The following is a 17457-nucleotide window of genomic DNA, read 5'->3' as shown; positions in this document are numbered from 1 at the left end:
CATGAGGCCCACATTCCCCCATGGGCAATCCTCCAGGGGTCTGCATGATAGTGGTGGGTGGGACCAGTGGCAAAAATGAGCAGAGCAATGGAGGTGTCTTGGGGCGGACGTGGTCTGGAGAAAGAGCCAATGGTTGGATAGAGAAGCCTAGAGGGTTGCATTTGACCCCAGGCTTGAGGTTCCATACTCCTGTTTTAGGTAGAAGAAATGGTGGATGCCCAGTCTGCTGTTAGTTTCAATCCTAAAATGGGAACAGAGAAAACTATGTGTATGGAAAATGTATTAGTCTCAGTTCAGCAGCTGTGAGGATAATTGCCAGGTAATTTCGGACTATAAAAATGGCTAAGGCCTGGCTGTATGCGCAGGTACCATGAACCTGCCTCCATCAGGACGTCTCAGCAAAACCAAAGACCACCAACAACATTGTATGGGTTAATATTAGGCCACAAGTTTATTGATGACAGATGTGAATGAGTTAGGCTTGGCACTGGGCTAAAAGGTAAAGGTAAAGGTACCCCTGCCCGTACGGGCCAGTCTTGACAGACTCTGGGGTTGTGCGCCCATCTCACTTAAGAGGCCAGGGGCCAGCGCTGTCCGGAGACACTTCCGGGTCACGTGGCCAGCGTGAAATCGCTGCTCTGGCGAGCCAGAGCCGCACACGGAAACGCCGTTTACCTTCCCGCTGGTAAGCGGTCCCTATTTATCTACTTGCACCCGGAGGTGCTTTCGAACTGCTAGGTTGGCAGGCGCTGGGACCGAGCAGCGGGAGCGCACCCCGCCGCAGGGATTCGAACCGCCGACCTTTCGATCGGCAAGTCCTAGGCGCTGAGGCTTTAACCCACAGCGCCACCTGCGTCCCGTAGTTGGCACTGGGCTAGTCACCATCAACTCCAGCCCACCTGCCGGAGGGAAACCAGGGGTTTTGGGACTGACCCATGACATACATCAAGTGGGTACAACCCCCACAGACTTGCTGCATCAGGGGAGGCCACACCAGCTTTTAAATCCTGGGAGTGGATCTGACTCCTTGGAATCAGTCTCAGCCCTAGCCCCTTGAGTTGCCCCCCAGCAGTTGGCGTGAGGGGAATTTGTCTCCTAGCAGTTGCCAGAAGCGATACCCAGTGGTGCAACAGATGGCAGCAGGCCGCAAATACTACATCACCCACATAAAGAGTGAGTGAATATTGTCAGAGGCTGGGGAGGGTGTTTGACAACTGGGACACACACACACACACACACACACACACACACACAGTTTCCCTGCCCCTCCCATTTGTAGCATTGTTCAGGTCAAACTACATTAGTCCATATGCACTTCATTTGGTAAAGACCATAGCTTAGTGGCAGAGCATCAGCTATGCATGCAGAAGGTCCCAGGTTCAGTCCTTGGAGTCTCCATACAGGGCTGGAGAAAGGCTCCTGCCTGCTGAGACCCAGGAGACCCACTGCCTGTATGTGTTGGCAATACTGAGTTAGATGGACCCGTGGTCTGAGTCAGCTTCCTGTGTGCCATTGCTTTTTTGCCATTTGAAAACAAGAAGTTATCCATCTTCTCAATTGCATTTCAAGCATGGTTACAAGTGTCCTCCTTTCGCCCCTTCCAGATGTGCCATCCCAACTACAGACTGAGCCACAAATCACAGCCATTGTAGCAAGCAATGTCCAGTTGACCTGCAAGTCCTCCAAGTACATCTACAACCACCTCTCTTGGTACAACCCCACCTTGCAGGCCGTTCCTGATGCTTTGATGCAGAAGAAGGTGGACAACTATTCCATCTACTTGACGTTGGGCCTTAAGAATGTCTCGCAGGCCCACGCTGGTCTATACAGGTGCAGAGCTCGAAGCCACCCAAATAGCACTGAGGGGCTGGAGAAAAACACCATGCTCAACGTCAAAGGTGAGTCTGGTAGGGTGGCCAGATTTCCCAAGGGAACATTGTTGAACAGGGACATACCTGGGCAGGTCAAGGGATTGAAAATAAAACTACAAATATCATTATGCATATTTGTGGAATAGTTGGACTACTGTGTATCATTCTAGTATACAGTGGCCTCACCTCAAAAAGGATATCATAGAGTTGGAAAAGGTTCAGAAAAGGTACATTAGGGATTTTTTTAGTAGAAAGAGCTTGGGTTGAGAGGGATTCAACAGAGGTGCATAAAATTATATGTGATGTGGGGAAGAGGTGGACAGGCACAAGTTTTTCTCATTATCTCACAATATTGAAACTCAGGACCATTCAGTGAAACTCAGTGTGGAAAGATTGAAACAGGAGGTGGTGATTTGTACAGTGCATGTCTCACTTTTCTGAAATCCCAGACAAGAAGTAGAAATACAAACAAAAAGAAAACAGCAAGAGGTTTTGTCAAGGTCAACTTCAATATATGTCTGATATATTGTATTTGGCTTGGTGGGTCACAAGTTGTGTGGCTCTAGACTTTAGTGTGAAAACAAATAGATATAAACATACGAGCACCCCTTGATAGATGAGAGCAGAGGTTCATTCAGTATAGTAATCTGATTTCCAGAATGGCCATCTAGATATCTCTGAGTAGTGCCCACCCACCCATGAGGTGGGCTGAGGCAGTTGCCTTGTGCAATGGAACACCAAAGAGCAGCTTCACACCACCACTGGCAAGATCACATGAGATCTCACTGAAATCTCACAAGAGCTCTGAACCTCGAGGCCTTCATAAAGCACATCTGTACATTTCATGGTGTATGCTAAAGGTCTGAAAATCATAGCTCTTATTTTCAAAAGAGGCTGTGGTATTAGCCTCGCAATTGAAGGAATAAATATATGGCCGTGGACTATGATAAAGACATCCAACAAAGTACATTCACTAGCACAATAATTTCTACTTGTGGAATGGAAGTTTCTTTCTTCCTCTTTTTCCTCTGCCCATGTGCCCCCATGCCCCTCTCTAATCTGATCTGGAAGGTTGAGGGAACCCTCAGAATAGATTTAGGGGTGCATGGGGAGAGGAGAGGGATGGGAAGTTCATTGTGCAACCAAAAGTACTTTGTTGAATACCATCCAAAGAAACCTTTATGAGACAGATTAATACTTTCACATCTTGCAATTTCTAAAACTTGATTTGTGATTTTAAGGAATGTTCACGGTTATCTAAGCCTATAAAAGACTCCTGCTGGTCAAAGGGTCCTTGTCAGATTTCTTAACATACCAAAAACATACCAAGAAAAAAGGAAATTCTACACATCTCAGTTGTCCCATCTTTCTAGGCATGGTATTAGTGACTGAAGATTTTCTCCACTTGACCTCAAAGAAAGCAGGAATGGATATCCTTCACCGCCACCAGTTGCACCCTGGGGTCCATTCGGTTTATACTAGTTAGGGGGGGACTGTGAAAATTGGGTGATTCTCCCAAGTTCATAAGTCAACAGAGAGTCTTGGCTCCCAAACAAATTCCTCCATGCCAGCTACAATACAGGACTGTAGCAAAATGTCCCCAGTGTCCAGCCTGAAGGTCCATGAGGCCACCTCCTTGCTGAAGCAAAGTAAGTCTGGGTCTGGTGAGTGTCTGGATGGGAGACCTCTGGGAACAACATGTACACGGCCATGGATTCCATGATGGAAGAAGATGGGATATAGATGTAAGAGAATAAATAATAAAATATATAAAAGTGAAGTGCAGCCCCACAATTATCTGAATGATTAAAATGTGACAAGCAAGGTTAAAAGAGAGCTGCTTCTCTCTACCTGGCCACTTGATTTGCTGTGACGTTCTTTGAGTCAGAGAGAATTTCTCCAGCAGAGCAAATGGAAAATCCAATTCCAGCTTTTTCAGAAAATCCAATTCCAGCAACAGCATTCTCCCTGTCAGGATGTTATTATCTGCAGCCAGGTGCCTCAGAACACTTTACTTCAAGAGCTGTGTCCGTCATTCGCTTGAACCAAAATATTGTAGCTGTACAGGTGGATTTATTTATTTATTTAGCAGTTGGAGATTTTCTCTGTCAGAGTGTTGAAAAAGTTTAGCCTGCTCAATCACTCCATTATTAGGGAGCAATCGTGAGCTGAGCCACCATGGCTAAAGCAGGGGTAGGGGACCTGTAGCCATCCAGATGTTGTCTCATCAGCCACAGCCAACATGGCTGATGGATAACAATATTTACTGGGAGCTGTAATCCCAACAACATTTCAAAGGCAACAGGTCTCTTAATCCTATAAAACTAACATGGTGTGCACCATTAAGACCTGGGTGTGAGAACTGGATGGACTTGATCTGGCTCAGCTCTGCCTACTCAGTATGATATCAACCCTGACTGGAGGGAGAGGTATTGCTGCAGTCCGTAGGACACAAGTATCTGGTTGGACACTTTGAGAACAGGATGCTGGGCTAAACGGGTGTCTAACCTGATCCGGCATGGCTCTCATTGTGTTCTTACACCTTTGTGCTGACATTAGAACTGTTTGGGGGACGGACGGCGATCCCAATATTTCAAACAAAAAATTTTATACTGAATAATCTGGTATAAAACTAACAGTTCACATCTACATTTCAAATCCACAAAGTTCACATCTTCACCATACCTTGAAAGCACATTGCTTCCTCTAAAGAATCCTGGGATGTGTAGTTTGTTAAAGAGGGCTGGGAATTGTTGCTCTCTGAGCAGTAAACTACAGTACCCAAGATTCTCTGGGGGTAAGCCATGTGCTTTAAATATGTATGGTGTGGATATGACCCAAATGAATGCATAAAGGTGATACTATTTGGAGAAGGAAAAAGAAAAGAAAACTTTCAAATCTCGACTAGTCTTCTTGAGGAGTGCCAGTTTCAGCTGTTGGCAGGGTGTCCTTGGGGAAGACACCCACTGCTGTTGTTCGTTTGCACCTGCCCTCTGGGGCAGAGGAAGAGGCAGGTGAACAAGTAGGTTGCAATGGTAAACATGAGATGCAGGTGCACAGGGCTCTTATCAGTGGGGCTCCTGCTGGGCTTTGGGCCCATGGCAAGTGTCCTGCCATACCAACCCCTGGCACCAGCCATGTTTCTGAGGTTAAAATACAGTAGTCGAGGCAGAAAGGATGAAAAGTATAGAAAACTGTGCTAGATTGTCTGGCAGTTACTGATAGGAGAAGTAAATAATGCTTCCTGGCACCTGTCCTTGGTACTTTGAGCATATCATACATTAATTTAGGGTGGTGGTCATCTCCACTCTTGTTTTTACAGGACAAAACTGACTCTGCATTCTTGTCGCCCCAATATTTGAATCAGGACCACCTCCTGTGAGCATGTGATAAAACTGGCACCTGGGCTGAATTTGTGGCCTCAGGATGTCCTCTGAGCAAAAGCACTTAGCACATGCTTCAGCCATGTTATCTGCAACCACGAGAGCTACTTTCTATTATACCATATTCCTCTGAATTTTGGAGGATAGCCTCATCCATCTGTTCATTCCTAGTTTGGTTGGATTTAAAGCTGTGCTATGTTTTTATTGATGTGATCTTTCTGTATCCTTTCCACTCTCCTTTCTTTTTTTGCTTTCCATGCATTAGAGACTGTGTATTGGTATAAGGATGGAAATGCAGGTCTTTGGTGAATATGTGGTCCTTAAAAGCGTTGCTTCCTTATATTTGCAGTTAAGACTGTGCCTTACATTATGGAGAACTTCACAGACTTCGAAGTTAATGTTAGTGGGAAAATTGTTCTGGAGTGCAAAGTGAATGGGACACCCAAACCCACAATTGCTTGGCTGAAAAATGGCTATCCAATTACTCCTGCTTCAGGTGAGCCTCTGTTTCTCCAACCTTTGATTACTGTAGTGGTATTTTCCTTTGATTAACATCAGAGACATACTCGCATCTGAAATCAGGAGAACTGCTGCCAGTCAGTGTAGGCAATATGCTGCTCTGCATAGCTCATAACTGGGTTAGAAACACGGCTTACTTAACTTTTAAAAATAAAAGGATAGAGTAGAAAAAAGAGATTTGATCCATTTTTAAAAAAAGCATTATACAGGGATATATCATAAGCATAAATGTCTCTAGCAAACATTACTAGGTTGTCAAATATACAAGTCATCCTTAGTGCTTTTGCTTATTAGGGTTGGCAACTTACTAAAACCATGTGTAAAAAATACAAAATGCATTTTAATCATGACAATATGACCCTCGACAGACAGACAGACAGACAGACAGACAGACAGACAGACAGACAGACAGAAAGTTATCCAGCCCCACCACTATATAAGAAAGAAAACAGAACATTCTTTTAACTGCTGGACAACACAGTTAATATTACTCCTGATGTTGTGCTTCTTTTTCCACTTGGTCTGAGATGAGGAAATGTTTTCTGTGCAGTTGTGATAGTTCTGGGATGCTCACCATGCTAGCTATAGCGCAGGCCACATCCAGGAACCCACACCTGTTCACTTCAATTCAGATAGTGTCATTGTCCTGATACTGGCGGATTGATGAGAAATCCTGGCTTCATGAGTCTCCCCAATTTAATGAGTGTGGATTGTCTGAAGCATCTGATGGCATGAACTTAACTTACGACTCATCCATACTTCCAGTTGTTTCACAGGTATGAGTGGCTTTGCCCCTGCCCTCCCACTTACATCCAGAAAAACTCGTGCCTTTAGTGCTAAATTGGAGAAGATGGAAATTCATGGAAAACCTGGTTGCCAGTTGTTCTAGCACTAAACTCTGGGTTTTCCCCAGGGGGAGGGGAGCAATGGAGCAAATGGAAGTATGGATAAGCCCCATATCATATGCAGTGCAAAATATACTAAGAAGTAACTCGAGTGGGATGCGGGTGGCGCTGTGGGTAAAACCTCCCAGCTCCTACCCACCTAGCAGTTTGAAAGCACCCCTAAGTGCAAGTAGATAAATAGGTACCGCTTTATAGCGGGAAGGTAAACGGCGTTTCCGTGTGCGGCACGGGTGCTGGCTCACCAGTGCAGCTTTGTCATGCTGGCCACATGACCTGGAAGTGTCCTTGGACGGCGCTGGCTCCCGGCCTCTTGAGTGAGATGAGCGCACAACCCTAGAGTCGGTCACGACTGGCCAATACGGGCAGGGGTACCTTTACCTTTTTAACTCGAATGCTGCATTGGCAAGTGAGTCTTAACTGCCCCTTTCATTTCAGCTAGTCTGCCTGACCTTTAGAAAGGGGTGGATGCATGAGAGAAGGAGACATATGGTCATTTGCTCTTCACAATCTTCTTTTTATAAATAAACACTGCTGTGGGGATTGTGTGTGTATGTGTATGTGTGTGTGTGTGTTTTAACAGTTGCTAGCTGAGAGGTATCCATCACAACCATAACCCAGAGAAGGGGTCAGCTTTTCTCCAGTTGAGGCTGAAAACTTGCAGGGCTGATACTAGTATTACTATTATTTTATTTATTTATATCCCACATTTTCCCCAGACAAGGTAGCTTACAGATAAGATAGAAACAACTAAAAAACAGAAAAACCATTATTAAAAAGCAATTAAAAGCTAACAGAATTAAATCTATCTATCTGTATTTATCATCTATCTACCTAACATCTTTTAAGGATACAGGTTATTGCAAAGAAAACATCACAGCACCAGCCCTTTCCTTAAAAAGTCAGTTCCCAAAAGTTCCCAGATTTGTTCAGTACTTGTCCCAGGGCTGGAATAAGGTATGTGTTTTTTTAGGGGTAGTGAAGGTTCAGCCTCTGTTGGTCTTAGAACATTCATCCTTTAGAGACATTTGCCACCCATGTCTCAAACTAAGGCTTGATTAATTTGTGTTTTGCAAAGATGCATATTTTTCTCTGTTCCTCATCAGTGGCTGCCCCTGTGTCTTTAATTTTCCTTCTTGGGTTAGACAGAAAGGGATATATAATTCAGATCGGGCTGTTCTGGGCAGAAACCCTTTACAGCCACTGAAATTTCATAAATAATTCCAGAGGGACAAGCATGTAACTCATCCAGCCAATGGAAACATGAATAAATATATCTGGAGTGGGGGGGGGGGACACCTCAGGGTAAATATTTCAGCATTCTGCATGGAAACTTGCACGCAGAGCTTATGTTAACAACAGCCGTATTCACAGGCAGGACACGTTACAGATCTAAACCCTATCCCCCTTTAGTCCCAGTGGGTATTACCTGCTTGGTGATGATACCTCCTTAGCAAAACAGATTCACTTAGAAATACCCTGCATCAGCAGGGAAATTAAAGATAGTAGGCTTTGCTTGGTGTCTGCACAGGCCGATGGGCTTTTCCATAGTGTGCTTGTAAAAAGCTTCCATCACTTCAAAGAGTGAAGTATGTGAACACAGAGAGGCCTTCCCTGATGTAAGGAAATTTGGAAGAGTGGGGGCCCACCCACAGCATGATCCCTGTAAGTGGGGGCCGGGGCAACTCAGTGTCTGGATGGAGGGGAGGACTTGTGCACACTGCAGCAGCGTCTCCAGGAGCTGCCCTGCCAATTTCATTTCATACATTTTAATACCTACCGCTTAATATAACAAAATATCTGAAGGGTTCACACCATGTTACAGTCATAAATTCACTCTTCTCCTAACAATGGACACTTACTTCAGCCATTGAGAATCATGCCCACAACCCCCTCTGTAGTCTGTACCTTCTGTTTCTTGGTCATGATAAAATATGGCCAAATGTAGAGGTATGACAGACTAAACATATTGTCCCATCTTATTTAGAATGGTCCTTCATTGAAACTACATCTTCTAGAACAGCCATTCCTTCATTGAGTTCTATTAAGGCATGGGTGGCTTATGGGTGGTCCTCCAGATGTTACTTAACTACATAACTGGATCAGGCCTGTGACCCATCTAGTCCAGCATTCTGTTCTCACAGTGGCCAACCAGTTACCTGTGGGAAACCTACAAGCAGGACCTGAGCACAACAGCACTCTCCTCCCCCCACTGTATTTTCCAGCAACTGGTATTCAAAAGTATTGCTGTCTGCAGCTGTGGAGGCAAAGCATATCCACCATGGCTGGAGGACCATGAATTTGTCTAATCATCTTTTAAAGTCAGCTAGGTTGGTGGGCATCATTGCCTCCTGTGGGAGCCAGTTCCGTAGTTTAACTATGCACTGCGTAACAAAGTACTTCCTTCTATTTGTCCTGAATCTTCCAACATTCAGCCTCACTGGGTTTTCACGAGTTGTAGCAATATGAGGGAGGAAGAAAAACTCTTGATCCACTTTTTCTATTCCATGCATAATTTTTAAACTTCTGTCATGTCGCCTCTTACTTGCCTTTTTTCTCAACTAAAAGGACCCAAACTATAACTTTCATAGTACCTGATCAGTGGCCATGCTGGCTGCAGCTGGTGGGAGTTGTAGTTCAGCAAACATTTGGAGAGCTACCCTGGCTCTGAGAGCCTCATGCACCTTAAAGTTTTTAGGTGTGTATCCAAATGGTTGCTTTTCAGAGTGCATCAGAATGCACTGAGAAAGTGGCAAACAAAAGTATCCTTTTACTCCGGGAGGTGGGGCGGGGAACCAAGTATTTTGTATTTATTTAATCCTATTTGCAAATCACTTCCTATAAAAAGCTCAGAGTGATTTTAACAAGAAAAACAAAGAAACTATAATAACAATTAAAAAACAATTCCATATATAACAACAATTTAAAAACAATTTTGTACATAAAAGCAATTTCACATCCGATACAGATTGCAATAGATTGGCAAAGAATTCCTGAATGCCAATTTTCTAACCATAGCTGCAGCAAAATGACTCCCCTGCTGCTCTAAATTATGCTGCCAAAATGAAGAAAACTTGGAATGGATTTTTGTGTGGAAGGACTGGGAGCTCAGTTTCATTTTGAGATTCAAAACAAATTCCTGAGCTCTCTTCTTCAATTTGGTGCTTTTTTTTCAGCAGGCTCCTGCAAGCCTGATGCCTATTTTATGCCTTAGATGTAATACAAATTGTGGGTTGGGGTGAGGGGAGAGCAGGCCTCATATTATCCTATACCCAATACATCCAGCTAACAGGGTTGCAGAAAGCTGAGAGAGCAAAACTCTTCCTGAGATGCTGGAGAGATGCTGCCGGTCAGAGCAGACGGCCCTGAGCAAGATGGTCCAATGATGTGACCCAGAATAAGGCAGCTCCCTTTGATTTCATGTTCCTTTACGCTGCCAGGCACTTTTGTGTGATGTTGCCAGCAAACTCTAGATGCTAATTATATGTTGAAAATTCTTCCATGAAAACACTCTAGTACGTGCTAAAACTGCTTTTCAATCCATCCCTCAGGAATTTCCATGGAAAACAACACCCTGGTGATTGAGCGAGTGAAAAAGGACGATGAGGGTCACTATAAGTGCAAGGCCATCAATGAAATGGGCCAAGACAGCACCCAGGCATTTATTAAAATAGAAGGTGAGATTGCAAGAGGGAAAAACCTTTGACAGGCTCAGTCAAGCATTGTAAAGATACCCTATATAAGCTGCAGTGAGGATGAGCTGGGCCTGCAACAAAATGTTGCAGAATATCCTTGCCTCCTAGCAGGAGTGCTTCTGGTCATTCGTACCAGCCAGATATGCTCTCCTCCAGGTATTCCAGTCCACCCCCACCCAACACACACATTCTCACACTGGTGTTCTGCATCACTCTATACTGCAGCTATTGAGCATACCCAGTCTTCATTGAGCTGTTTTTCATTGCTTTTGTTTCTTGCTCCATAGGTTTATTTAGGATGCAATCCTGTGGTCCCTGGAAGGGTGACCCAGAGGCCATAGGATACAGCAGAGCATCTGCTGTCCCTTGTTGTTGTTGCTGTTGTTTAGTCGTTTAGTCGTGTCCGACTCTTCGTGACCCCATGGACCAGAGCACGCCAGGCACTTCTGTTTTCCTGCTGTCCCTTAGTGATGCAGAAACCTCCAACATACTGGCCCAGCCAGTATCAGAGGCCAAAAGTGGTGTCTCTTAGTTTCCATTTCCAAGAACATAGGAAGAGCCTCTGCTGGATCAGGCCTGTGACCCATCTAGTCCAGCATCCTGTTCTCACAATGGCCAAGCAGATGCCTGTGGGGAACCAGCAAGCAGGATTCGAGCACAAGAGCACTCTCCCTTCCTGTGGTTTTCAGCAATTGCTATTCAGAAGACTTGCTGCCTTCAACTGTGGAGGCAGAGTACAGCCATCACATGCCTAGTAGTCATCAATAATCCCAGTACCCCAACACACATCCCTTCCCTGCAAACTGAGAAGTAATTTAAATTGCCACCTGCCAAGATTTTTCCTTCCTACATGCTCCCAATCCATATAAGGTTGGTGTTCTACCATTGTATGAAAGTGACTCCAAGCGACATCCAATCTAGCCATCTGAAATCAATCCCTTGGTTTGCTACACCAATGACCATTTTAATTTTACAAGGTGTTCTTTTTAGTTACCTGCAGCGGTGATCATTGTGTCTGAACACATGTGTTTCTGGAATGTTGTGCATAGTGCCATGGGAAACACTTTGCTCTGAGTGAATCTTGCATTTCTTTTTCCAGGCTCTGAGGAAAAGTCCAACATTGAAGTAATCATTTTGGTTTGCACTGGTTTAGCAGCCACCCTCTTCTGGCTCCTCCTCACCCTCTTCATACGGAAACTGAGAAAAGTAAGAGGATCTCTGAAATGTTCTAGGCTTCTCTTTTAGATACCAAAATTGTTCCAAACAGGAATAGGCAGCTATTCTGCAGATAATGATCTGTGGCAGGGGTGGGGAATCTCAGGCTGTGGGGGGGAATACAGCCCACCAACCCTCTCCACCTGGCCCTTGAGATTCTCCCTAGGCTATCCTCCTTACATTGGATTCTGTGACCTCCTTTAGTGCTTTTGCCTAGCTAGAACATGTCCTTCAACTCTGGTGATGGAGAAATACCTGTGGATGTAGAAACCTTCAACTGTTGTGAGAGCCTGCTGTACATAGATACGAGCCACAGCTGTTGCTGCATCACCTGCTGGCATCCCCCCCCCCCCTCCCAGGGTGCCTATTACAGAATGCAGTCATCGGGATGAGAAGTGCTCCCTGCCCCTGGTCTGGGTTTTTGTTTGGGGTCAGAGTATCTGAAGAGCTGCCTATTCCCCTGTGAACCTGCCCCTTTTCTGAAACAGCCATCTGACGCACAGCTCCCAGTATTCACACCTCCAAACAGCAGACAGATGGTGAATGGGACAGGACCTTTTCTCTGGTGGCACACTTATGAAATACATTCCTCAGATAGATTTGCTTGGCGGCAAATTTACTGACTTTTAGCTGCCATGGTTAAAACATTTTTATTCTCGCATGCATTGGGTTGGCAATCAGCATGGCTTCTTTATGTGTGCCCCAAATCAATAGCAGGGTGTTGGACTTGATGACCCTATGGGCACTTTCCAACTCCACAGTTCTATGATTCTAATATTGGTTTTTCAGCTAAGTATATTTATTGGGGGTTTTTTAATTTAAAAAATCATTGTATTTTTATTTAATATTTATTAATAGTATATAATATATTAAATGATATATTTCTAATCATCACCATTGTTATTGTCATTATCTTAAATATTTAATCATCATCTCAAATATTTAACCTTCTCAGTTATTTAATCTAATATTTATTGAGCATATTAAAAAAGTCATCTCTGGTTACTTGCCTGGAGATGCATTTATTTAAACTTTGCCAGGTGCAACTAAGTGAATGCCTATCTATATTTATAAGTCTGTGCTCATGTGAACAGAACGCAAACTGAAGCGAAGCCAAGATTTTTGACCAGTCGTGTGCTCATTTTGTTAGACTCCCTCTCCTTTAGTTTTGGATCCAGCAGCCATTTGCCACATTAACTAGGGATTCCCAACCCCCACCTTCGTTCTTTGCAGCCAGATGCCACAGATATTAAAACAGGGTACTTGTCAATCATAATGGATCCTGAGGAGATGCCGCTTGATGAGCAGTGTGAGCGTCTCCCATATGACAGCAGCAAGTGGGAATTTCCAAGGGACCGTCTGCGGCTGGGTAAGTGATGTGTATCATGCCAAGCTTCAGAAGCAGGAGCTTGAGCATTCTGAGAACCACAGCCTAGGTCAGGAGTGGATATATTTCATGCTTGTAGGACACACTTTTGCCAGAACCTCAAGGTCCACCAGTCAGAGCTGTGTGCAAAATGGTGGCCAGGGGTGGGGGAAATACTTCTGAGCCCATGCTCAGCCCAGGGGTTTTATTTCACTACCAGAAGTGACCTCACAGTCCTGTAAAACATAAATGTTCTCCTGATTTCCTTGCTCCTCGTTTCATTTTGGAAGGATATGTCCCTTCCAACTCCACAATTTTATGCTTCTGTCTCAGCAGTGCAATTTAGAAAAGGGGGACGTTTTTCATGTTGCCACTGTTAAGTAATGGGGAGTCAGAAACACTTGGTAGTCTACTGCAAATCACTCAGATACCTACTGCTAGATCCCAATCTACCTTCTGCTGATACCTTGGTTAGATATGATATTCTCGTATGGTGGTTTTCAAATTTTCACTCTTCAAGTAACTGATTTCCATATTGATTTTTCAGCTACAGGACCCTAACATGGTATAAAAGGATTTGATCGGGCCATCATATAAGTAGGAATAGCCAAAGCAGTGTCTTCAAGATATTGCTAGACTACAATTCACATAATCCCTGACATGCTGGCTGGGCTGATGAGAATTGCAGTCCAACAACATATTGAGGGCACCATGTTGACTAAACTTGGTCTACAGTGTGCTCTGAGTTCCATGCAAAGCCTAGTCCAAATCTGTCAAGCCTTTTCATTGCTCTGAAGTAATTGAATATACACCCAAGAATGCATCCCTCCGCAGTTAATGAATCTTGGAAGAGGATTGGTAGAGGCAGGCAAGCTGTCTTTCAAGGAAACTTGTCCACATTACTAGTATTTGCATTGAGGAATCTTGAATTACAGATTCTGTTTTAGAAGCCACTGTTCCTAGTAGGCATGTTGACCAACTTGATGGCTCCCAATTTAGTCCATCATCTTTGCAGGAACTGATGGGTTCATTAAAGCAGGGGATGTGCAGGCCACCATAGAAATATGCTTCAAAACATCTTCAAACTCAGCTCTGCAGAAGAAATGTCATTGCCTCTATCAAGCAAGCGCCCTCAGCTGAGGCATAGCATAGAATTCTTTTTCTTGCAGGTTTTTCATGAGAGCAATAATTTGTGGTGCAGTGAATGTAGAGGAAAACAGACCTCAGAATTTATCCCAGTTTAACAATCTGTACTGTAGGAAAATTCACGATTAACAAAGCACATTTTTTGCAAGGTTGTCTGAATGCAACCTGAATTCTGGAATAACTGCACTCTTGAGAGCTAACTCCTACCCTGTCTATTATCTCTGCAATGTATGTTCCCTCTGATGATTTTTTTTTATAGAAAAAAATCTTACATATGTCCAGTGCTTTTTTTTCTGGAGGGACGCAGGGGGGCGCATACCCCTAAACATTTTTTAAAAGAAAAAAAGCACTACATATGTCCATAAACTTTGCTTAGTTTATGCACATGTTCTGAAGTGATATGGGCCTTTGATGGATTCCTGGTGGCTGCTGCATGTGACCAAGACTCCAATGTTTTGCTCTTCTTGCACAGCAAGCAGTGCATGTTTCTCTTGTATCCAGGGCTGTGTGTATGCATGTCAGTTCTGTGCAGTTGCAAAAAAGGCACAGATTGTGGTCTGGAGAGTAGATTTCAGCTTCCTGAAATCTTAGTTTTTGTTTAAATATAATAAAGCTAGTTTATCTGAAATGGTAATCCTGGAGGTGAGGGTTTGTTCCTGCATAGACCCTAGTTCTACCCCAAGATTAGCAGAAGAAGGAAAAGCGAAATGAACTGTGCTGAATAAGTGGGATTATGCAAAGCTGTTCAGTTTTGCATAATTTATTCAGGTCGATGAATGCAGTATTTCTTGGCGCAGAATTCAGGTTACTGTGATATAGTTTTGTTCTAGGTTTTTTTTCCTTTGCACATACTACACACAGCCTTGCTTCTGTCGGATGCAAACTGTTGACGGTTCTGCCTGGCTCACTCTTTCCTCTTGCTTCTCTAGGTAAAACTCTGGGTCATGGTGCTTTTGGGAAAGTGGTGGAGGCATCTGCTTTTGGCATAGATAAATCTTCAACCTGCAAAACTGTTGCTGTTAAAATGCTTAAAGGTACACTTCTCTTAGAATCTCAGAAGGCTTCTCCCAAAGCATATGGCCAACCAGTTCTCCATTGCTGGCTGATTTTCCACATGATGGGACCACTGCTGAAAATGGTAGCCCTGTGTTGCTCTTCACTCCTTCTCCGCATAACCAGAAATGTGGAGCCACTGCTGGAAACAGGAGATTAGCACTGACTTCCTCTCTCCCTCTCCCTTACCCTTGTGCTGACATCGCTGCATTGTGTGTCTTCACAGCCCCGTCTGTGAATTATGTGAAATAGGGGATGGGAAAATGCAGTGTGGTGATGTCCATACCAGGGACCAGGTCTGGGGTCAGCACTCCTAGACAACTGCTGGAACCCCAGCACCACAGCTGGGGCCGCTGGGGCTAAAGGGATAGGTCTGCATGCTGTATCTTAAATTTCCCATAAATCCCCTGATATAGAATTGTACTGTAAGAAATTAAATGGCAACTTCCAGCATGGCAGAGTGACACTATGTTGAGACAAGGTGGAAACTGCCCTTGCCACCAGAGAAGCCCAAGGCTGGGGTCCCACCAACATGAGAGGGCCCAACAGAGGTCGCTTTGCTGAGAGTCGCCTCAGATATGGAGCTCTTAGAGATCCCAGGACCTTTCCTTGAACATTCAGCGGGATTTTAGAGGAAACATCCGCCTGCAGTGTTCCAACTTATATAGTGTCAACTAATTGTGGGGGCAATTGTACCCATCTGGCAACCTACCCATTTGGTCAGTGAAGTGCAAACTTGTGCTTGCCTTCTAGTGTTTTGGACAGCAAGTGCAAAGGGCCCTAGAAAACTGACCAGCACTATCGATCCTTATTTGGTAATATGTAAATAAATATTTAACATAACGAAATGACTTTAAATATATTAAATTTGATATATTTTGGTTCTGGCTATCCTTAATGGATTGTACAGTTAGGCCAACCCTCACCTCAGTATCTCTGGGCTGTATCCAAATCTTGCTTGTTTTTATGTTGCACAAAAGAGGAATCAATGCAAGAGCAGCACTAGAAGAAGCTCGTTTTTCACAGATGAGCAACAAAGTTATCAGCAACCTGCTTGTGCATTCTCTTGTGTGACATATGCACCAGCAGGATTATTATTGCTGAGTGAGTTTAACTTATTGCTACATTGCAGGCCCATGCAGAGCTTGTCTGAGGCCTGGGGTGGGAGTCTTGTTAAAATAAAATCAAACAGAAAAGCTGCCAGTCCCTGGTGGGCCCCCCAGCCAGCTTAGCTCTCTGAGGCCCAGGGCAAATATACCCAGTGGTCCCCTGCCTGCACAGATTGGATACAACCCTCTGGCTCCAGAGCTGTTTCATGAAGAAAAGTGGGAAGACGTCAGATGTAAGAAGGGAGGGAGGAGAACTCAAGGTGCACAAGAGAGAGACAGAAAGTAATTCATTCAAAATGAGTTCGGCTAAAACAAAACAAAACAAACAAATAAATAAATGTGCACCTGAGGTACTCTTCCATTCCTTTTGCCTACAGATCTGATCCCAGAGCTACTTGAGGAAGAGCTGTAGTTCATTGGCAGAACATCGGATTTGCATGTAAAAGGTCCCAGGCAGCAGCATAGCATGGGAGAAGCCATGGGGCCCATGGCCCTTGGCGCACAATCTGGGAGGGGCACGAACCAGGCGCCCTCCCGAGATCCCCCTTGCACCCTGCCAGTGGCAGGGGCTGGAGAGTATGTAGGGTGAAGATCACCCTCTGCATGTTCTGCTCCCGCCTGGTGGGCCCAGCTGCAGCTCCCCCTTCCCAGGGTCAATCCTGAGCAAGAAGCAGAAAGCGGCTGTGGTGCCCAGCACACCCAGCCTCAACAACTCCTTCCCCAGGTCAGGAAGGAGAGCAGCTACAAAGCACCCAGCCAAGGCTCCGCCTTCCTTGGGTCAAGACTGACCTGGGGGCAGAGAGCAGCTCCCTCCACGCCCCACTCCTTTTGGGGGTATGCGACCCAGGCATTATTTACCTACACCCCCAGGTCCCAGGTTCAATCCCTCGCATCTCCAGGTAGGGCTGGGAAGAGATTCCTGGTCTGAAACCTAAAATAGTCACTGCTAGTCAGTGTTGAGCAAGTTGGACAGCACAGCCCCATCACCTTTCTTGTAAGCTTTCCTGCCAGTGACTACAGACAATGTGGACCTCATGGGAACAATTTGTCAGCTGCACAGTGGCTGTCTACACAGAGGGAATAACATGTGAACTCTACACTCAGCCATCGATGCAGCCTTGAATTCCTAGCATAAATGGAGTGACATCCTCCGTTAGAAAGTAGGTTGTGGGGGAAGGAGAGCATAGAACATAATGGA

At 44.7% G+C, this 17457-nt stretch overlaps 1 protein-coding gene across 7 annotated transcripts in view; it reads left to right on the top strand.

Annotated features, from left to right (window-relative positions):
- Positions 1-17457, top strand: part of LOC310836598 (vascular endothelial growth factor receptor kdr-like) — a 193094-nt gene that overhangs the window by 129577 nt on the left and 46060 nt on the right. For 6 of the 7 annotated variants that reach the window (XM_083722058.1, XM_083722057.1, XM_083722059.1 and 3 more), the window contains exons 13-18: positions 1605-1898; positions 5604-5750; positions 10227-10352; positions 11470-11576; positions 12819-12954; positions 15027-15131. In XM_083722058.1, coding sequence (XP_083578184.1) covers positions 1605-1898; positions 5604-5750; positions 10227-10352; positions 11470-11576; positions 12819-12954; positions 15027-15131 — 915 coding nt within the window. The remainder of the gene's footprint in view (positions 1-1604; positions 1899-5603; positions 5751-10226; positions 10353-11469; positions 11577-12818; positions 12955-15026; positions 15132-17457) is intronic. The other variant, XM_083722063.1, reaches the window with a different exon arrangement.

Source organism: Podarcis gaigeae (assembly GCF_964106915.1).
Source record: "Podarcis gaigeae genome assembly, chromosome: Z".
In the NCBI taxonomy this organism is placed as follows: Eukaryota; Metazoa; Chordata; class Lepidosauria; order Squamata; family Lacertidae; genus Podarcis; species Podarcis gaigeae.
This window is presented reverse-complemented; position numbering and strand designations above follow the sequence as displayed.